This window comes from Cryptomeria japonica, chromosome 3, assembly GCF_030272615.1.
Source record: "Cryptomeria japonica chromosome 3, Sugi_1.0, whole genome shotgun sequence".
Classification (NCBI taxonomy): domain Eukaryota; kingdom Viridiplantae; phylum Streptophyta; class Pinopsida; order Cupressales; family Cupressaceae; genus Cryptomeria; species Cryptomeria japonica.
In genome coordinates, this window is record NC_081407.1 from 503,367,379 (window position 1) to 503,391,242 (window position 23,864).

General features: G+C 37.7%; 1 protein-coding gene across 3 annotated transcripts in view; it reads left to right on the forward strand.

The window, feature by feature from the left end:
* LOC131045463 (uncharacterized) overlaps window positions 1-23,864 on the forward strand; it is a 285,469-nt gene that overhangs the window by 194,652 nt on the left and 66,953 nt on the right. For 2 of the 3 annotated variants that reach the window (XM_059218422.1, XM_059218423.1), the window contains 2 exons: window positions 10,964-11,071; window positions 11,194-11,307. In XM_059218422.1, the coding sequence (XP_059074405.1) occupies window positions 10,964-11,071; window positions 11,194-11,307 (222 nt within the window). Of the gene's footprint in view, window positions 1-10,963; window positions 11,072-11,193; window positions 11,308-13,974; window positions 14,655-14,772; window positions 15,006-15,105; window positions 15,259-15,350; window positions 15,752-15,864; window positions 16,274-16,372; window positions 17,105-23,864 lie in introns of those variants that run through there. The other variant, XM_059218424.1, reaches the window with a different exon arrangement.

A 23,864-nucleotide genomic window follows, 5' to 3' on the forward strand; every position in this document is an offset into this window, starting at 1 on the left:
GATATATTTAGATCAATGCATCAATTCGGATCACCACATCAAATAGGTTGAGAGCTAAACATACTTAAAATAGAGAGTAGAGCATAACTATCTTTAGTTCAAACTGGATTAGAACAAATTCTTAACACAAGAACAAGGCTCGAACTAGGGTGATTGTTCCAAACCTTAGGAAGAAAGTTAGGCAATACTAAGATCTGAAAACAAGTGCACAAACCGACATATGAAAGCACCCTCAGATGAAGTAGTTAACAAGCAAGAGAACCTTGTGCACTAGATAAGACACTAATAACAATAAGGTAATCAGATGCAAATCTCCAACCAGGTGGACCATATAATTGAGAATAGAGGAATGAGAGCACCTGAAATGTTATTCTTTCTATCGTCCCATCGATGCCTTTAATTTGTCAAGCTAACATTGTTGTTGAACTTTCTGATTCACGGTAGACTTCTTGAATTGCTTTAGCTCATCCAGATCCGAAGGCTTAGTCAGATCCTTATCTTTCACAAACAGTAATGGAGCTTCCATGGTGTAAAATTTAGGGCACCTTCAAGTCTGTCCTTGACTTTCAGACTTGTAACCATCTTGCAAAACTAACAACAAACTGAAAGTGAAGGACAACTAATAATTTGATTATTTAGAATGAACCTAAAGCTCTGATACCATGTTAATTTTAAGCAATCAGATGTTAATCTTAAATAATCAGGTTATAACAGAACAGTAACAGCAATAAAAACACAAAACAAGACACACCAATACACTGGAAAAACCTCCCTCTTGGAGGTGAAAAACCCAGCCACAAAGTACAATGTGTATTATCTCAAATGTAGGCAATTACAAGGCAAGTGTGCTTTTCTCAGATTGCTGTTCAACCAACAAGATAGCAGATATGAATTCCTCTTTATATGATAATGGAGATTGCAGCCCTTATCATCAGCATCAAATTCGCTCAAGGCAAGTCTTAATTAGCTTCGCAAGATCTTGATAACATCACCTAACAACCAGCCTTCACACAATGGATGAGGAGCAAGCTCGCACGAGAGAGAGAGAGAGAGAGAGAGAGAGAGAGAGAGAGAGAGAGAGAGAGAGAGAGATCGCCAAATGTTGGAGAGCAGATTACATGTGTTGACAGCCTTAAGAATGATTCGCCTTGTATGTAAATTGATTCATTATGCTATGCAAATGACTTACTTATATACTTGACTTGTGGTGTCAAGTCTCAAGTCGGCCTGCCTTGTTAATTTAATAATAATATTATGTATATCGTCCAAATAAGTCTTGACCTATTAAGACGTTATTGCTTGATTGCCTTTACCACACGCTACGTGAGCTTGGGCCCAGCCCAATTACATAATCGCTCAAAATACATATTGGGCCTACCCTATCTACAAGTTACATTCAATATAGGACCACAAGTTACATCACCCAATTAGGGTCAGACCGAATTACAAGTTACATTTATAGGGCCAGTCCTATCCACAAGTTACTCTATAGTGGAGGGTAATATAGTCACATTTTGCAGACACCATGTGTAGTCCACTCACTCAATTTGATACTACAAAAGATTAAATACACATAAATTGAGTGGGTCAAACATATCTACATGGAGGGCAAGGAGATCCAAATGTTTGTGACTAATCATAACATGTCATGATGCATCTTCGGGACTATTGATGTGTTTTTAGACACCTCTAACACTGCATAAAATACCAAAGGTATTCTATCCTCTTTTGATCAATATCCTCCTGGATGCTGAATTGAATGATCAACCAAGATGACTCCAAGTTTTCTATAGTCAGGTCTTGACGTGTAGATAGCTCAATTGGTTGATGTATTTACTCTTCCTTCAAGGGGTCTTACATATGTGTTTCTTAAGAGATTGAGTACTTGATTTCAAGGAATACTTAAAGCTTTCGAATGATATGAAATGTTGCTCTCTTACTTACTACTATTAATAGATTCAAAAAAAAATGCAAAAAGGTTGAAAGGTTTGAGAGATACTAAATTACTCCTAAGAATGCAAAGATGAAGGACAACTTTGATGAAACTCTACAGGTCTTTGCTTTGACATGCGAGGAACAACTCCACAAAGGCTAATGCAATCTTCTAAGGGAATTTAAATGATTTTCAAATTACTATCAACAAACATAGACACCATCATTGGAATGCATATGCATGCTTGAATAATAATTGAAGTTAAGTTTATATGAGAATTCAGCTGACCACATAAAACACTTAACAATCAGCTAAGCACAAGTAGTTTGAAGATACGAGTTTCACCATGAATCATATTGTAGAGGATGGGATATAGAATAAGGTAAATGACCAACAAACAGAGTTTCCGAACAACCCTGCTAAGCATCTGACACGAGGACAAGCACACGTAACTAGGACACCTTGCGTAACGGAAATGACAAATGCTACTGTATTATTAAATAAACACAAAAAATGACAAATTAGGCTAACAACACAACATACAAAATACTAGAATGAAGTGAGAAAAAGGAATGAGGGAAGCTCACAACCGGTCCACGATTGAAGCCTCCCGCAAGATGATTGCCTTCCAATGACTATAAACCTACACACAAGCCGAAAGGAAAATGTTGGGGTTTGTGTTTAGAGGTTTGCCTCAGTCAGAACCCCGTTTCGGTGTTTCCACCTCCACAAACAACCCAAATAATAACAACGGTGAAAATGGAACAATAAAGATGAAAGAAACACGATTAAGATAATAGATAGATTGAAATGAAAGATTATGAATATGCAAATAAACCAAGGAAAGTAAGTGAACTGCCCTCCCAACACTTGTGCAGACAACAACGTGAGCTATTCGAGAGACTGCAACAATGGCGGTCCTCAAGATGCTGGAAAAGCTGTGTGCAAGATAAGAGAAAATTGATGCCAAGAGCTCGAAGTATCCCCAAATGATCAAGAAGTCCCAAGAAAGGCTAGAAACGTGAAAGATATAGCCTCCCGAACGCATCCCGAAGTCGGTGTCCACGGACAGAGGCGTTACAAATTGTTCTGGGCGTAGGTGTAACACTTAAATGGTCACTTGCGGACTAACAAATTCGTGGGACGCTAGTGCTGCACATGGACATCTTCGCGATGTGCTAGAGGCCCATGGTCAATTGGTTAGCATGGTCGGTAAAAGACAAGTTTCAAGCTGACAGGGCAGCCCAGGTGGAAAAAAGGGACAAATATGACGATGCATGATCTTTATCGACTTGGAGCGAAGACGCTTATATGACGTGGAATCGCACGGGATGTAATTTACGACATTACACATACACAATGTTCTATTTATTCGACTAGGGTACTGAAAACAAATTCAAACTTTGAATTGAGAAGATGGATAACCATGCAAATGCTCGGAAGATAGAATATAAATCAGCACACTTCAATGTGCTGATAGCAACAATTCTTCAAGTCTCTCTTCTTTTACAAATGAAGAATGGGAGATTATATAGAGCTCCAAATGAAAAATAGAGGGCGAAGATTGACCTAAAGTGGATGGCCAAGATTGCCCTAAAATGGATGGCCAAGATTGAGACAACTAAACCCTAATTAGGGTGGGTTGTAACCAACTAACTAATTTCTAAAATCAACCAATAGGAAATAAACATCTTTTGGCACAAACTTTGAGGAAGATTCCTCCAATCATAAAATAGATACCACATGGAATCAGAAAAAACTTTCTTCGAAAAGCTTGTTTCCTTTATCTTGATCCTTAGTAGCAAATTCAATGCATCTAGACATGATGTAATCAAGCCCATCTTTTGGAACCTTGGGCATGATATTCATCTGATCTTCCATGTAGTCCAACTCCTCAATAGATGAAGCGAATACCTTTTCCCATTCGGGTCCTGATTCACTAATCTCACCCACAAGTATCATAAGTGATTGAATATCCTCTAATTGTCCTTCTCAAAGTGATCTGGAACTTCCAAAGAAAATACTTTGAACCTTTTTTGCTATCTTGTCAACGGCCATGTCAGCTTCAGCTTTCATTTCTACTCCAACAATCATTTCAGCTGCTGCTACAGTCTTATCATTCATTGTTTCTATCATATTTGCAACTTGATCACAACCACTAGTAATGTTTTCAAACATACTTCTCATTTTGAGCGTAGAATACCATCCATGGAAGTCATATTTCTGCCAATTTCTTATTATTCCAGCATCCAGCAAGGTTTGTCTTGGAATATCTATTAATGCTTGCAACCTCGAGATGGTGAAATCCTTTGTGTAAACAAAGACATTATAAGAAGCCATAAGAACAACAAGCCTGTAAAGTATAGCTGAAAGTGTATCAAATACATGTGCCAGCTCCCCTACAAAGTCATGCGCCTTAGTGAAGGAAGTGTCACTCCATCTTTTCAACATTTGGGAATTATTTCTCATCTAATCCAAATCATCCACTGTGTTTGGCGGGAGTAATGATAGAGGCATGCTTGAAGGATTGACTTGCCTTATGGATTCTTAAGTTGTTGCACATAATTCTTCAATGCATTCAGTTCTCTTTCTAGCTTCTTACCATGCTGTAGCTCAATTTGTAATCTGTCACAGATTGTCTTCACTGTATCATCCAAGTCTTCCATTGCCTGCTCTGTAGTAATAGGTCCTAACTCAATTGTCTCTCAATCATACTCATCAGTAGTGATTTCATATTGTGGCTTGTCCACTTTTGGGGTAGCAATTTGTATGTCGCGGGATCCAATATTGTCTTTTGTGATCTTTGAAAGCTTGGCAGCCTCCTTCTTCTCTTCTGTCAGACCAATTCCATTCAAGAAGTCATCCATGTTGTCAATTATTTCTTCTTCAGTTACTATCACTTCTTTATTTATTCTTTCTTGTAGCCATGCCAGAATAGTGGATCTTTCCTTTTCTACCTTAACTCCTTAATTTTCTGTTCAGCTCGGGTTGGAGAAGTCACCTCACCATCATGCTTTCCTATATGCATATGTATTCACCTTCGGCTGCCTTATAATTTGCAACTGCTTCTTGTGCTCTTGGAGGATCTTGTGCATCGGGCTTCTTTACTTTAGCTGTCCGATCTCCTTGATCGTTATGTATAGTAGACTATAGTGATTCATTTGCTCCTTGATCACTACCTCTTTCCCAAGATGATTGTCTTTCATTGTTGGCCGTCTTGTTCCTATTGACCTCACGGATGTAAGATGTGTTGGTGGAAAGATGACTTGTACTTGTCCTTTGCTTCTTTTGCTTTGACCCCTTCTTGTGACTTCCTTTTCTTTTAGAGCTCATAGGTTGTGTTGACTGTGTAGTATTCTCGCTTATGCTTACGCTTTCTGTTTCCTCATCAGAAGAATCCAAATCTCCCATCATATCAAAGGTGAGCTACATATTTGGACTCTTCAATTTGTTATTTTGATAATCTACCCATCCTTTTGTGTAAGCCAAAACGGGTCTCATTAACTCATTTATGTCAATGACTTCTACTTCAACCCAATTGACTTCCATTTATTTATCCTCTACTTGCTCATAAGCATGCTGGAGGTGCCTTGCATCATCCTGCGCACTTGATTTGGGATTGTGAACACTCTAAATATCTTGATGATATCTATAGGCAATCAGGAGAACATCATCTTTGACATTCGTCCAATAGTCTTCTATATGTGTCCTGTGCTTGTGGCTATTACCATTCTTCCTCATGTTGCCGTATGGATCAAAATTAGTTCTTGAAGGATATTCGGTGAAGGGATAAAATTTCATATCCTCTTTTGATCCGTCAGCTGCCTGCAAAGATGGATATACCTCCAATGATTGTCCAACCACAATCGGAAAGGAAATCCTTGTCTTATGTTGAGTCTTGTCATATGCAACTAAATGCCTCAACACCTCTAACAACACTATCTTGTCGATAGGATAACGTGGAAGCTTGTATGGTGGAGATGAGCATCCTTGAACTCATATGTAAGTGAACTTGGAAAGCTGAATAAACCAAGCACCGTATTTCTTCACCAATTCTTGTGCCTGCAGGACCATTGATGGATGCTGCCTTGCTACTTTCTTGTTATATGCATGGAGAAGGCATCATTCACTCTCCAATAATGTGCCTTTTAATGAAAATGCAGCTGTGTGTAGTTCTCTCATATCCTTAGTTCTCCCTTTCTATTCCCTACTGGGCCTCTATACATCAATCTTGTGTACTCTTTGGCTCTGGCTAGTGAACAGATGATGTAGGAGCTCATATGAAATTGTTTGGTGCACTTGAGTGTTCTCAATTAAAGATCAAGATTGTTGCTTATAATCTTGGCCTAGTTTATCTTTTCATTTCCGGTTGTTATAGCTTCCATGAAGTAGAACATCCAATTTTCAATTGAAGAGGCATGTGGACTTCCCATGATCCTGGTGAGCAAGGTAATCAGATCACCGAATTCCTCTTTGAAGTCCGTTTGGTGGAGCTTGCTTAGTACTTTGCTAAGATCGGGTCGAGCCTTTGACAACTAATAATTATTGATGATGCTTAAGCATTTGTCGGGGTCATCCTCATAGATTGCGAATACTGCTTCTTTATTCTTGTATATCATATGTTTAGGCTCGGGTATGTTGAATGCCTAATTGATAGCAGTCTCTGAGAAGAATGCTAATACTTTGCCATCAGGCGTCCTTATTTGTCTTGTGTTGACATCATAGTGTCTTGCACATTCAACTATTAATTCATTGCATTGGATTGCAGGAAGAAAACCAGGGGTTTGGACAACTCTACTTTTGATCATTTTCTCTGAAATCCTGGTCGGATTGCTTGTGTAGAGAGGGACTTGAAATTTCTTCATGTCAATCTTGCCCAAGTTAGTGTCTCCCACATTTGTCCATAGTGAGGTAATCCTTGATTCAGGTAGCATTCCTTTCGCATCTTCCTCAATGAGAGCTTGCCTTGTAAGAGCTCCAGGTTTCGATGCTGCCATCTACCTCCTGGAAGAAATGTCTAAATTAGTATCTTAATATGATATTAATATTTGTATAACTGGAAATATCCTACTCAGTTAGTAATCCTCTTTTACGTTTGATACTTCATTTAAAATCTTAATAAATTGCTAAACTTAGATGCTAATCCCAAAACCTTGAGTGTGAAAAATTAGACTTTGCTTCAAAGATGTTTGTCAGATTTGCAAATAAATTTGCATTAGAACATGAGTCATCAAATTCAGAGTTTTTTAAATGATAATAAGAATATTTTTATTTAAAACCTGGGTTTATGACTGTAATCATACAAAATTAGACCTGGTTCTGTTGTGAAAAATAATCAAAATATCATAAATCAGATCTGTAGGAGATTGTGAAAATGCTGATCCTTAAAAATATGTGCCTCAGTTTCAAAAAATTTGTTCTCGAAATCACTATATCAAATTGCTGATGAAGAAAATCAGCCTTGTTTTAAATCAAAGTTTGATCAATGAAATGGTCAATCTTTGTAATAAAAAATGTTGTCCTTGATGTATTTTGCTATGCTCTCAAGTGCTAATCATAATTCGCTGATTGTTTGAATGATGCCTTAACTGAGGTATAAGACTTCCTCTATATAGGCGTTCATTACTTGGAGCTGTGTGTGTTTTTGCCTATCCATATTCTCCTCAAAGCTGACTTGTTTTTTTTTGTTTTTTTTCTTTCGAATTTCTCTTTAAATTCCAATGCATCGATCCATGTTGATAGCCGATTGACTTTTGAAATGTTTTATTTATTTTTTAGTTTCCAACGGCTGTGTTTGCATACACGAATCCTTGTCCACGTTGGCTTCCCTTTATTAGATTATTATCGTGGGTTTTGAGGTTTAAAATGTCAATGGATTCATCCTTTAAATGAAATATTTCCTCTTATGAGTGGGCCCCTCCTCAACCTTGGTTGTTGGGTATTTTGCACTTAGGCAAACACATGCTGCGGTGAGAAGGAAGTGAGGAAGGTCGGGGATGGAAGTGCCATGGTGGATAGAGTGTGTGGAAGGTGAAGCAAGGAATGTGTCACTGTGGAAGGCTGGTCAAGGATGTGGAAGGAAGAATCGCTGTGGTGGAAGGTTGGTAAGGAAGGTGTATAGAGGATATGCCGCGATGAAGGGGTAGGTGAGGATATGCCGCAATGGAGGGATATGGTTGTGGGAGATAAAAAATTGTAGTGAAGGATGGGATGGGGATTAAGTAGGTGAGGTAAAGGGGGGTAAATGATATGAGGTGTGGGTTAGGATAGGATGGAAGTTGGGAGGTATAAGGGGTAGTGGAAGGTAGGAAAGTGAAGGTAAATGTAGGAGATGGAGGTGGAAAGGTAGAAGGGGGATGGGAAGGTAGGTGGGTAGAGAGTGGAAGGGTAGAAAGGATGAAGGTAATGAGGGATGTTTGGGAGATAAAGGAGTTAGTGGAAGGTAGGTTGGAAAGAGAGAATGAAAGGAGAAGGGAGTAGAGAGAGGCATGAAGGATGCCGTGGCTAGGGAAGGAGTAAGAATATGGATACGAGATGGAGAATATGGGATGGAGGATGAATGGATGGAAGAAGGATTTGCTTCCTCTTTTGCAATCCAAAACTTTCTCATACTTAGGCGACTTTCACATGACAACACCACTTGAAGCTAAAGCAATGAAATCTAATTCTCTCAACAATTGCCTCTCAACCTTGATCTTTGCCACTAATCCAATCTTTCTAAGAGCTGATATGACTCATTTCATCCTAAGGAGAGACCTAGAATACTACTAAGCTGCCCAAAACTCGAAACTGCAAGCAAAAAGGTTTTCTCCATCTGCGATGGGGTGATGTGTGAAATTGTCACAAGGACCTTCTCCAAATTGGAGTTATTGAAAGTAATTTAAATTTTTTTTTAATATATATATATATATATATTTTACTTTGATTTTTTATTGTTAATATGTGTTGTGTAATTTTATAGACCATTTTAGGTTGTCGAAACTTGATTTGCATTTCACACAATCATCTTGTGATGACTTGTGAAAGTGCGGGAGGCCTTGAGTTTTATTTTCATCAGTATCCTATGAAGTGTAGGGCAACAATCAGGCTCAAAAAGAGTGCAAATAGTAAAAGCATTTATCCTAGATGATGAGTGGTGGGCTTGTGTGGAATATATTTTGAATTTTTCTTGAGCCCATCATGAGCATGATTACATATGTTGATACTGATTGCCTCTGTTTGGGTGAAATTTATGATGGCATGGACTCCATGGTAAAGAAAATAAGAATAATAATAGAAGCCAAGGAAAATGAACCAACAAAAACACTTTTCAAAATTGCGTAAAAGATTATCATTGACTGTTGGAACAAAAGAACCATCCCATTACATATCTTAGCATTTGATTTGTCAGCAGAGTATTATAGTGAAGAAGTACTTTCATTGTTGAGGAGTGTGCTGCCATATAGGTACGGGGAGGTTGCTGCATTTAGAAAGACATGTTTAATTAGAGATATCCAAAGTATTGTTTTGATGAGCTTGGCGACTTTATATCTTCAAAAAATCATGATGTTTCCACTCTTCTACAAATAGAGGAAAAGTGTTGATGAGCAGTGGTATCTACATGGTCAAGCTTCCTTTTACTTGCAGCCTCCTCCAATTAGAATACTATCCCAATTATGTATCTTTTTATTTTTTATTTTTCTTGTTTTTCATTCGATGCTATTATGCTATATATTATATTTTATTAGAATATAATTTTATAATTTATGTTCAAAGGTTTTAAATTTTAATTTATAAAATTAAATACTAAATGCTATATGCAAATTCAACATGTTGCAAGTTCTTCAGTTGAGCAGAATTGGACTAAATAATTCTTTATCCACTCGATCAAGCGCAACCAATCGGGTGCAAGAAAACAAGAGGATTTGGTCTATATAATTATACACTCCAACCTTCGTCTCTTATCACACAAGAAACGCGAATACGATGAGGATGTGCCAAAGAATTTGGATCTAACCCCTAAATTTGTTGATTTAGATGCTATCGCTGAATAGTTTGCCAAAGTTTATATAGATGAGGCAGCTTCTGCACTTGATGCACCTAATTGGAGTGGCAGTTGAGTTGATTGTGGTTCAAATGAAATTGAACCAAATGTTGGACTTGATGCTTTTAATGAGCAAGAATATGAAGACTATTAAAAGTTGATTGTAATTTGTATTTTCATTGTGTATTGAGATTTTAAGACTTGAATATTTTCATTTTTGATTATGAATATGACGTGCATATACATATACATATACATATACATATACATATACATATACATATACATATACATATACATATACACACACACACACACACACACACACATATATATATAGCCATATCGCCATTCGGATTCTTGTACCCGAACCAACAATTCAGAAATAAAGCATTAATTATGTAATTGTTGTACAATCAAGTCTGGTATGAAATGTAGTTTTGATTGTATATTGTATTTCGGAAGTGTAGCGAGTAGTTTATAAGAGACAAGTCATTAATGCGCTAGGCCTCATCTTGTAATATGGTGAAGGAAATATATACTAACCATCTAAGACGTATGAGACTGCCCAGCAAATTGTGTACTAATGTGTATCTGACCTAGGTTCTGTTAACATTAATGACATGGGATAAGAGTCAACAACCTGGGTCATTCGCTAACCTAGATGAAAGTCTGATCTTGTGCCGCAGTTCTAATTTAATTTACTTATTTATTTCTTATTTGTTTTTGGATGCTTATAAGGGCTTCATGCAAATGTGCTTAATTTAGATGTTGAAATTAATTAGAATAGTTGATCTGAGGTCAGAAGGAGATTTAAATTCCCTCTTATATCATTTGTTAACAGATTGGATCTAGGTGCTATCTATCATCAATTGGACTATGAATTCCTATTCTAAAAATGTTAATAAATTTCTGATGTACTGTTATAGCAAGTCTAAATGGTTGTATATCAGGTGCACGAATTTGATATAGGATAACTAACCAAATATTGTTTTTTGCTATTTTAGGCATTACAATTGGCTGCTGCGAAAGTCCTATCCAGTTTATGTTTCGTTGCCCAGAAGACACACTCACACGCAGTAAGCATTGCAAGCTATGTATCAAGTTCTAAACAGGTAGGCAAGGGTTGAGATCATTGATTCTTTAAAATTCTTAGTCTTCCTGAGGTATTTCAAGCTTTTGGTTCTGCGCTAGAATTAACTCTATTTTCAAACCTGATTCATGTTTACATGAACAGAGAAACAATCTAAATTTGGTGATTTGCCGTCTATTATGTGCGGAGAATGCTTTATCAAATTTGGAGCTCTTTTCTGCTACTTTAGATCTGGTTACATCTGCAGCTCTTTACCAGGTAATTAGTTTCTTCATATTGATTGTGTAGGTAATGGTGCGTGAGTATACTCTTTAATTGATTGTCACGTTATTTTATTGAAGATATTACCTTGGATTGATCTATAGAATAAAGTGGTTTTTTCATAATTTGTTTTCTTTCTGGTAGATTGTTCTTAACTGCTTTTCTAGGATACTACTTTCTCAAAGTGTGGTACAATCTAAATTTTAAATTACAATATTTGGCAATATTGATTATTACAATGTATTGCAAAACATATTATCTGTTGAGATACATTAACCAATGGTTTGTAGCTTGGATACATGATTTTCTAGATGTCTATGTTTTGCTTGTTTATTATATATCTGATAGGGAGCCATATATGGCTCTGGCAGGAATTTGTATTAGGTTATGTATCTAGTTAGACACATCATTCTTTGACCTATGTGTGTTTCGCTCAGCTTTGGTGTATGAAGTAAGGATGTTTACAAATTTGTTTCTTGGATGCCAACTTTGGTAGAGCACTTAATTGATGGTTGACCCGTAGTCACTTCATTTGGTCCGAAGCTTTTTCATTTTAAAAATTTAGTTGTTTACTGTGTCTTGTCACCAACATTGCGATCATCGCACATTATACACTTAATATTGCTTAGGTCTGTTGTTTTGTCAAAGGGAAGTGATTGCAAGTAAAAAATTTGAAGCTCTGCTTAGCGACCACTGTAACACTCAATCCCATGTAGGCTTCATTGCTTACCAACCAAAGTGAAAATGAAAAGAAAAAGAGAAAAAATCAAAAGAAAGAAATTGAAAGTAAAGGAATATTAAAATATTTGGCTTTGGGAGTGCAGACACCTCTATCGGTTTTAAAAAAAGAAGAAAATCTACTGGAAATAGAGCAATATCTGTGAGCTTACAGGCGATAAACTTGTCAGGTCTATAGACGCTCGTTGGCAACGAAGCAATATGGAGGCTGCTTCTGAAGTTAGAGTCACCCTACATAGGTTGTCATCACTAAGGTTGTCGCCACAACTTTCAAGAACTTATCTTGTGATAGTAATTGTTCTTTTATGTCAGCTAATTGTGTATTTAATTTAATTAGTAATTCTAAAATTAGGAAATTTTGAAGTTTAAGTGCCATTTTTTGGAATTCTATAGAAGTGGTTTCAAACTCATCATTCCTCCTATCTTTCAAATTTTTAGGAAGCAAGCTAGAAATTTGCTCATTTTCAAATGCTTTATTTAAAAGTGCAAGTCTATGTAATTCATCTTTTATTTTGACGTATTTCAAAAAGTACAATTTGAACTATTTTCAAACCTATATCAATAAAATCTTGTAGTATCTTAATAGCGTCTTTTGAATCTAAATTCAAATATTTTATGAATTTCTTTTCTAGTGCAACCTTAACGATATTATCAAGAGTATTGTTGTATGCTACTAATATTCTCAATGCTTTAGTTTTATTTTTATTTTGAAAAAAATGTTTATAAAAATATTTGTCATAAATTACTTTGTACAATAAAATTGAGACCTTTCAAAACATTTTGATGTCAAATGGCGTATGTTTTTTCTTTAAAAGATCTATACTAGAGAAATTGATGTCCATAGAACGCCAAGTGCCATTATCAATTAATTGTTCAATTTGCTCTGAACTAGTCATTTGCAGAGTTGGTCCACATTCTGCACAAACACCTTTTTGTTCTACTAAAGATTTCTTATATATAAGGGTTTCACAATTCTTGCACAAAAACCACAAATGCTTAAAACGTTCCGAATTGAATCTGTCTTCTACAAGGGTTGTTCTGATATATTCAGAATCCTTGTTTTCGTTTTCCTCATACATTTTCCTATATTTTTTCTACATATTGTTAATGTACAACTTTTAATAGATAAAATACAAATTTTGCTTCCTTTTTATTCCATTTTTTTTCAAAAAAGAAAAAAAAGAAATTGAATTAGTTCAATCCAGAGAAACGAATATCGCCTGGACTCGCCTGGACTCGGCGAGTCCGAGTGCGAGTCACCCTCGCCGAGTCCTGGGGACTCGGACTCGGACTCGGACTCTGCCGAGTCCAGGAGCCAGACTCGCCAGACTCGCCGAGTTTGGCGAGTTTGGCCCAAACTCGCCAAACTCGGCGAGTCCCGTGCCTGGGACTCGGCCGGCGGCGAAGTCAATGAAAAGTTAAAAAAAAAACAATTTTAAATGGTTTTTTTGACTTGTTTTTTTGTGTTATTTTTGTTTTATACCTAAAAGTGACTTTCATTTCATTCATTTGCAAAAATTGGAGGAGTAAAGTGAGATAAAAAGAATAACAAGGGTGCATTGAAGAAAAACCAGCAAGGAAGATTTCTTCAATTTCTTCAATTTTCTTCAAGAGTTCTAAGAGGTAACATTGTTTTTTTGAGATTTTTTTGTTTCTTATATGCAAAAATTCATTTTTCTATTCTTTTTTTTTTGAAAGTTTTACATTTTATTCCAAAATCTTTTCTATGTTACTATGTAGGCCCAGGGTTTGTAATTTTATTTTTTTTAAAGTAGGGTTTGACAAACCCTACAATTTAAAAAAAAAAAAATTGCAAACCCTACTTTAGCTTTTTTGAAAAAAATGTTCAATGAGAATGAAATTATGAATGCACAACACAAAATGAATGTCTTAATTTATTTTTGCATTTGTAATGTTTTATTGCAGCAACCTTCACATTCTTATTTGCCTCAAGTTTCACAAAACAATCATACAATGTCCTCTTCTAGACCTCCCATTAGAAAGGACCCTGCTTGGAAATATCATGAGGATTTTCCAGGGCAAAGAAAAGGGCAAACAAAGTGTATATTTTGCAAAACAATATTCCATGGAGGCATATATAGATTGAAATACCATATTGCTGGTGTGCATGGGCATGATGCCGACCCATGCACAAAAGCAGTCACTGAGGCCGTACGTGATTGCTATGTAATGGTTGAAGAAATTGAAAGGAAAAGGAAAGAAAAAGAGGATCTCACAGTCATTGGGAGACATGCACCTTTAGGAACAGGGACACAATTAGGTTGTGTTGGAGGGCCTTCTTCCTTACCTTCATATCGTCCCACTCATTTTGCTACTACTCATGCTTCCGGTTCTGCTTCTATAAGTGCCAGTGCCAGTGCCTCTGCCCCTTCTCATGTTCCTAGCACTGGCAGTGGTAGTGGGAGTGTTAGCATTGGACCTAGGATTCGTAAATCTAGGTTGGATACCTTTTTTGCACCTCGCACTACTCCTGGGTCCCAACAGTCACTTGAGAGCATGGGTTGGAACAAGGAGGTCCATGATGCTGCTAAAATGGCAGTTGGCAGATTTTGGATCTATGGCAGTATTCCATTCTTCACAGCCAGGTAAATGTTTTATGTTTGATTGTTTTAATTTTTATAATTTGATTGTTCGTATTAATTTTTGTTGTATATAGTTCATTATACATAGTACATACTTATCTCATTAAAATATTTGTGACAGGTCACCTTATTGGCAAGAAATGGTTGATGCCCTTACCATTTGTGGGGCGGGGTTCAAAGCCCCTTCTGAGTTTGATTTGAGGGGACCCATTTTGACTGAATTGGTGAATGATGTGAAGAAAGAATTGGGTGATCAACGCCAAATATGGAGCACTAAAGGTTGCACCATCATGACTGATGGTTGGACAGACAGGAGAAATAGAACTCTCCTTAATTTTCTTGTTTCTTCCGCAGGTGATTGATTAATTTTAGTTTCATTTAGGCATTAATTTTTTATTTTTCATTTAATGATTTATTGAATGATCATTGATCTTGCTTTATTTTTTTATTTCAGGGGGCACCGTTTTCATCAAGTCTATTGATGCCTCCGCCCATTGCAAGAATGCCACCTACCTATGTGAGCAGATAGAGGAGGTGATTAATGAGGTGGGTGAAGAGAACGTGGTACAGGTGGTGACTGACAATGCACCAAATTATGTTGCTGCAGGTAAACTTTTGATTACAAACTAATTTTGTTTGCAAATTAATTTCTATTTTGTAACCTCATTAATTACAATGCAACAAATTATGTTGTTGCAGGCAGACTATTGATGGAGAGGCGCCCATCTATAGTTTGGACTCCATGTGCCGCCCATTGCATTGACCTCATGTTAGAGGATATTGGAAAACTTCCATGGGTCAAGACATGTGTAGAAAAGGCAAGAAATGTGTGCAAATTTGTATATAATCATTCATGGGTGTTGGCTCTTATGAGACAATACGCAGAGCATAAGGAGTTAGCTCGTCCAGGAATCACAAGATTTGCCACAAACTTCATCACATTGCAGTCCATGCTTCGTTGTAAGATGGCCTTGAGACGTATGATTGTTGGTGAGGAGTGGTCTTCCTCATCCTATGCTGCCACCCCAGCAGGGAAAGATATGGCAGACTGCATTTTTGATGAGCGAGGCTTTTGGAGCCCTTGTGATGAGATAGTGAAGGTAATTTTTTTATAAATTCTACAATTTTTATTTAACTTTTTGTTTTATAACTTATTCATCATATTCTCTTATTTGCTCATGTTTTAAATTACACAATATTTTCAATTTTACAGTTTGTTAAGCCCTTGGTGGTTTTGTTGCGAGTTGCGGATGGAGAAAAGCCCGCAATGGGCTACATATATGAGGGCATGGATAGGGCGAAAGAGGGCATCAAATCTATCTATGCAGGAGATGAGAGCAAGTATGGTCCCATTTGGCAGATCATTGATAAGAGATGGCATCATCAGCTTCATAGGCCCATCCATGCAGCAGCCTATTATTTGAATCCGGCATTCCATTTTAGCCCTACTTTCAGGGCTGATGCGGAGGTCCTTGATGGGCTATACTCAGTCATGGAGAAGATGGCACCTGTTGGTTGTACTCAGACAGATCTTATGCGAGAGCTACAGTTGTTCTCAAATGCACAAGGGGAGACCTTTTCTCGTCCTATCGCCAAAGAAAGTAGGACAACTATGATGCCAGGTAAAAATAAATTGTAAGGCTTAATTTTAGTTTTATTGTATATTGTTAAATGAGTTTATGAGAGACTGATTTTATTTATTTTTCTCATTTCAAACTCAGATAATTGGTGGAGCTTTTTTGGCCCAACGACACCAAATCTTCAGAAGTTGGCCATTCGCATCTTGAGCCAACCATGCAGTGCATCTGGTTGTGAGCGCAATTGGAGTATGTTTGAGCACATACACTCCAAGAGGCGCAATAGATTATCCGTGGAGAAGATGAATGATCTTATCTTTGTTCACTACAACCTCCGCCTGAGAATGAGAAAGAATGCATTAGCTGACATCTCTCCTATCATTCTAGATGAGGTTGATCCTGAGGCAGAGTGGGCCATTGAGACAGATCCTGTGGCTGTCTTTAGTGATGATGACACTGATTGGATCGACCAGGTAGATATAGAGGCTGAGGCTGTAGCCATGGCAGAGGAGGAGCAGAGAGCACGAGCAGAGAGAGGAGATTCAGAGGCAGATGGTGATAGTGACACAGATGGTGACAGTGACACAGATGTTCCTGATGTTGGTGAGCATGGCGTGGTGTCACGAGGAGCGGCTATGGCTGCCCAATCATCTATGACCTACCTTAGACGCCTTCGTAGGGGGCCGGGGCCTTCATGGGAGCCGACGTCGGGGCCGGAGGGTGCAGACTCCTCTGCGCCATAGGCTTGTAGATGTATTTACCTTTGTTATTTGTATGGAACATTTGATGATGATCATATGATGACATGGATTTTTTATTCCATGAGTTTTGTAATATTGTATACATTTGACAATATTTATATATCTATGTTTGTTATTTCCTTCAGCTACAATTTGCGTTTATGCTTATGTGATAGATCATAGATGTATACTTGTGTATGTATTATGTAATGAAATGAGCCAAGTTTGATGATGTTATTGTGTCTTATTCAATAAAGGGTGCATGAAACAAGTTTTAAATCTTAAAAAATCTCTAAATTTTTTGAGTTTTTCACTTTCCCGAGTCCAACCGAGTCTGGAGCCGAGTCTGACGCCGAGTCCCGAGTCCGAGTCCGATTTGGCCTTGCCGAGTCCGAGCCGAGTCCGAGCCCTGTTTCTTTGGGACTCACTTCGATCTTATTGTCATAATTCATTTATATATATATATATATATATATGTATATGTATATGTATATCTATTTATATGTATATATATATATATATATGCATTTCATATGCATTTGATTCCTTGAATCAAACTCCGCTTCTGATCAAAAAAGAGAAAAGGAAGTCTTCGTCGGACCGACAACGCGAACACAATGGTCTCCAACGATTGAACAATGATGTTTCAACTTTCTTTAAGTTGGAATGAACTTCACTGCACACACTTGTTTCCCAAGGTCGGTGACTTGACTTAGTTTCTAACCTCATTTTTACCTTGAATTTGTCTTTTGTCATTTGGTTTGGTCTGTGGGGTGTTAACCGGAGATTTTCAGTTCGATCCGGATAGTCATGCTTGAAATGTTCAGGAACATTTCCCAGTCGAGTCGCCACTTGTTGTGCGTAGCATACATCCTCGTCTTCTCGGACGGGGACCCCCTCCTTCTAGCCTACTCTGCGAGAGAGAAGAGATGCTCTGCGTGCAAGATCAAATTTTTTGTTGCCTCCCCAGTTGCTTGTCATGCCACGTTCAGAGGTCGAGATGGAACAAAATGAAAGCGGATGTCTTTTTTGCTTTGTAACTCTCGAGACTAATGCCAAATTCATGGCTCTTGAAGATGTCTTGTAGGAGAAGGAAAAGTCGTTTAGGGTTTAGTGCTCCCGTTTTTGGCTTGAAGAACACCGAACATGGTAGTGGCGTTTCAGAGGTATTTCCCCAACTCGCGTGGCTTAGATGCCCTTGTCTTGGCCCGGTAAGAATGTCGAGAATAGCCCCAAATTCTCAACACATTAAGCAAGGGGAGGTCAGAGTGTAACATGAGAAAGTTCGGCAAAGTCGTATGTTCTCGACCTTGCTGAAGATGCCAAAAACACTTAATTAAATTTTTGGGTCCTTTAAAATTGAAGCAGAATATGAAACGTGTTTGCTTGAGCCCTTAGACAAACCCGACTTAAACACCGAGAAGTGTTAAGCCATGTTTAAGGGGTCGAAATTCTTAAAAAAGAATAAAGTTCGATGTTTTGTAAGGTAATGCATATTATTTTCTATCATTTTATTCTTGCCCCTCCCCTTTTTCAAAACACCGAACAAAATACCGAAAGGCTCAGCATGTGAAATAAGACCAAAACGAGAGAGGAGTTCAAACCCTTTTTATCGCATTTCCAAACATATGATCGACGCCTTTGTCATCACCTTTGAGAATGCCGAACTAAGCATCGATAAGTGCTTTCAAATCAAGCAATAAAATGAAAGTGTGTATTTTTTTTTATGAGCCTTGTTATCTGATGCAGGAGCATCCTCGGTTCTTGGCAATCTTGCATCAACCAAAAATATTTCTTTTTTGTTTTGCAGTTTCAGCATTTTATTCTGCATTTTCTTGCATTGGCTCACCGGATCTTGCAGAGTTGGATTTTCCTTGAGGACATGATCATAATCCTTATTCCTAAACCGCGGAGCATTTGGATCATTTTCCGGCAAGTTATCGATTTCGGATTCCGAGATAGTTTTCTGGCACCAGAACCGTTTGGACCTAGTTGCGTTGGTGAATCTATGGTATCCCTTCCGTAGCTTGCAGAGCCCTGTGCGTTGATTCCGTTGTCCCTTGGTGTGTGGCCGACCTTCCCTTTGATTTGCACTTCATCCTTTGGATTTTCCGGAGGAATCTCTTTGGTGGAGGCTGACCTATTGGTTTTACACATTTGATCTTGTTCTTCGGCATTTGATTCCTTTTGGGCCGACCGGATCTTCTTGGATCATATAAATCATTGTAATTGAGCATTAGAAGTTAGTCAGAAGGAGATCAAATAGAACATAGTAGACAAATCTTAGGCTGACCTGTTTTGTAATCAAGCATGTTTGTAGCAGGTTGGTGAGCGGAATCTTGTAACCCGGATGTTACCGGTTATCTGTAATCAGTTTTCATGATCTAATATATTCAGTTCTGCATTGCTTCCATCATAACCTGTTGTTTCCGTTGTGTTTACTCTTGGTGCCTGGTTCAGATTGATCTCTTTGAGGTCCCTTCTAATCGGTGATTGCACCATTATCTCCTAAGGAAGGAATGCCGATAGAAATGCTGAAAGGCAAAGGGCTAAAAAGAAAAACAAAACGAAATGAAGTTTGGGTCAAGGTCTACAATAAAGTCCTTGTTTTTAACATCGCCTTTTGGCTTCATTCGTCATATCACCGAAAAGAAGCTCGAGCAGCAAAAGCATTTAACTCTTGCAAATGGTAAATGAGGTCGATCTTTTGCTTGTATTTGCCCTTGTCTCGGTCAGTAAAAACACCAAAATTTTGTGTTAAAGCACTTGAGTTTTGGAAGCATTGCAAGCTGAACTTCGACATTCAACAGGGCAAAACGAATGTTGTGTACTCGAGCCTTGCTATCGCTGTAAAAATAAACACCAAAAAGCTAACACATATGAGCTATCTGCACACCTGACATACCTTTCCAAAGCCTACTCTTTTCAGATCAATAAAGAGAAATTCAGATTTTGTTAACATTTATGTATTAATATCAACTCACAACGATGCTAAAAAGTTTTCTTTATTTTTCCAGGTCTAAGGCATGGGTTGATTGAAAGGGAGGACATCTCAGCAACTTGCAACACCAACAAAGAACGTGTCCCAAAGATCAGGGAGGGGAAACCACCACCACCGGTAACAAGTTGAAAGCCAGAGCAAGGGATTGAAGAATGAATCATGAAGCAATGTGCTGATTGGTGATGCCATTTCAAGCTCCTAGAGGCATTAGCAGAACACATAATGCTACAGGAGCATGCAAAAACAAAAGAATGACAGTTAGAAATGCTTTATTGTAAAAGGAAATTATTATATAGGAAAATAACTACTTTTGGCTCAATGCAATACAATACAAAAGGGCCAAAAGTTTAGTTAATTCTCCGTCTACCCAAAGCTGTCTTTTTTGTCCTGTAGTTGAGGTAGTTGAAAGTGGTTGAAGAGAGGGAGCTGGGAAGTTAGTAGAATTACTAGGTATGGGTTAAAGTTGTTAGAACTTCTAGAAGGCAGACCACAACCATTGGATCAATTCAATCCTGGCTAATGATTCAAAATGTAAAGCCTATAAAAGACTAGTGCATCTCTCATTGTATGGGGTTAGATTTTAGGAGTTAGAATAGTTAGACAACTAGCAAATTAGGAATAGAAATAGAATATAGACGCTGTTGAACAAAAATTGTTGCAATGGTAGTTGGAACAAATAAATAAACATTGAAGTATGTGGTTGTTATTTTGTTCTCTTCTGTTTGCATGGTTTCTCTTCATTTGGGTAGTTAATGTTCAATGATTTTAATGGTGAAGTGTGAGGGTATCTGATGTGATTTCAGGTTCATACCATTGGAGGCTTGCTGATTGTAGGTCTCTGTGCATGGTTAGTCTAAACCCAATATTGTTCTTAGTTCAACCGTGGCTGTTTGTCTCAAGCTACACCAGAATTGGGTGTTTGAATGAGCATCCATAGTCTGAAAATCCTTTTATACCTTGGAGCTTGCATTATTCTTGTAGAGTTGTGAGTATATCTTTGGCTAACTAGGAACTAGTTTGTTTGAACTTTGTCTACTCGCAGCATTAACTGTTACTCCTATTGTCCTTATGATTCCTAAACTCTATCCTCAAACCGTTGAGTTATCTTCAGCAGTTAAGACTTGACAATTGGAATTTTGAGGTTGTCCCCTTTGATCAGTCCGAACAACATTAGGGATTTCCTTATTTTAGAGAGGATAGGATACTTAGCATTCTATTATGTGTTGATTGAAAGATTAGCAACATTTTTCCCATGTCAACACAACTATAAAAAAAAGAAAAAATAAATTACCTTCAATAATTCCAACTTGGAGAAGGTCCTGAATATGGCTTGTGACGTGATGATTAGTCACAAACATTTCAATCTCCGTGCCCTCTGTGTAAACTTGATTGACCCAATAAATTCGTGTCAAAAATTGTGATTATATGTAGACTCCACTATAGACCCAACCCTACAATTTTTAGCATTGTCTGTACTGGCTTGGACAACATTTTGAGGCCCCACCATTTCAATGGATTCTACGAGTACATTGGCAGTGAAACTTGCATCTTTTACTTGCCCCTCAGAATCCATTGCCTTAAAAAACATTGCCTCTTTAGGGGACATTGCTATACAATTAATCAATGGCCTATTTTTGCAATCTTTCCATTTATGAGAAACAATGGATACACCTGTTTCCAGCCATGTATCTTTGATCACTCTCAAAGATGTCTCTATTGGAACTTTCTCTTTTTCCAATAAGGTGGTTTGTACCTTTTCATGCCTAGGATCATAGTTTAAAAACTCGGCTAGGACTCACATGGACTCACCAGACTTGCTAGTCTGTTGGCTCGTTGAGTCAACTCGCCACAGATTCACAAGCTGCATCTTGCCGAGTCGCCCCAAAAAATGCTCGAGGTTTTTCAAAAGACTTGCGCGAGTCTTAGGGTTGGACTTGCGAGTCTCAACATAGGACTGTTGTGCCTTCCTAGATATACACCTAGATGGCGAAAAAATATATATATATATATATATATTTTTTTTTTTGCCATTTCATTCTGCTGTTTGGTATTCAAAATAGGTTTGCACATGTCCATTTCTTCATATTTTGTTTCAAACTTGTCTATTTTCAAACACAGAATAAAATACCAAGGTATGTTATCCTCTCTTGAACATAGTCTCTCGAATGCTAAACTATGTGATCAATTGGAAGACTCCAAAGTTTCTACTATCAGGTCTTGACTCATGGATAAGCTCAATTGGGAATGCATTTTCTGGTAATCCAAGGGGACTTACATTGTACATTAATGCTTGAGTGCTGCTGGAACTTGATCATCTGATATTGCAATCTTGTGTTGCTTTCTCTCCTAAACTAACTTGAATTGAAAAAAGGACAAAAGGGGAAGCGTTTAGGAAGACTAATCTACACCTAGGATTGTAACAAGTAGTGAATGACTTGGTGAGACTCTACTAGGCTTTGCTTTGACATCAATGAACAAGTCAACAAAGCTAGTGCAATCTTCTAAGGTAAATATATGATATTGAAATTATCACCAACAACATAGACACCATCAAGGCAATGCATATCAATGTGTGAATAGCAATTAAAGTTAAGCTTGAATAAGGATTCCAGTTGACCATGCAAAGCAAGTTTACAATCAACAAACTGCTAGTTGGATGGATATTTTCACCATCAATCATCCACAATTCCTCCCATTCAGACCATGCAACTTGTAGAATCAATACACAAGATTCACCTTAACTTCAATGAAAATGACATGTCTCTTTCAACAACATCTTAGCAACAATCTTTGCCTTCTTTCCTAATCTACTTCTAATTCCTCATTGCCTTGGCAACTATTCTTCTACTCTTCTAACATTAGCTTTTACAAATTAGAGAGCTGAGCCTTATATAGAGGTCTCATTACAATGAACCGTTTAGATTGCTTCACAATCAGTGGCCAAGATCGAAAGATACAAACCCTAATTAGGGTTTGTTACAACTACCATTACATTGGCCAATGAGAGATGAGGATAGGTGAGATAAATAATATTTGATGTAGTGCCACGTGTCAGTTACTCCATCCTTGAATGAATGTTGACTCGGTACCCTTTGATTGAACCAATGGTGACTGGGATGCCACCTCAGCTTGCATTGTAGACTTAAACAATTTTCCTTGGGGCATTCTTCATGATGTTTGTAATTCCTTGTGATATTTTGCGTTTCATCCTTATTTTAGGGAGTTCCTTGAACTATTTCCTCCTTAATGTTCATTGACTTTGAGATCCCTTGATGTAGTTCCTACTTCATAATGTGGAATCCTTGGCGCTCATGTCCTGGATTTGTCTTTCCTCATTTGTTCACCATCATGATGAAGTTTTCTTCATGTTTGAGCTAGTCCTCATCTTTGCCGTTTGAAATCCTTGTCTTGAAATCCTCTTCCAATCCTTGAAATGTTGATCTTCCTCATTCGCGCTTGCAATGTTGCCCTTGCTATATGCTTGTAGAGTCTTTTGAATTTGAACCTTGACTCCTCATAGCTTTGTTTGAGTTTCTTCATTCTTGCATTTCACTTGCTTGTCATCTTGGAGCCGATCCTTCATGATTTGTTGCTTTGAAGTGTTGAGCCCTTGGTATCCTTGCAAGCTGCATTCTCTTTCACCTCAAGCCTTGATCATCATGCTTCCCTTCCTTGTAGTAGATCTACAAAACAAACAAATATCGAATCAAACACCTATGCGATAAACTTTGTTTCAACCTTGGTGGAAAATCGATCCTTGTGGGGAGTCTTAATGATCATTTTCTCATAATGGAAATTCGAAGGTCATGGGGAGTCCTTGCTCTTAGCAGATTTCACTTCATTTTGATGCCTTACCCTTGGAGTGGAGAATCAATGGTTATAGGAACAAAATCAG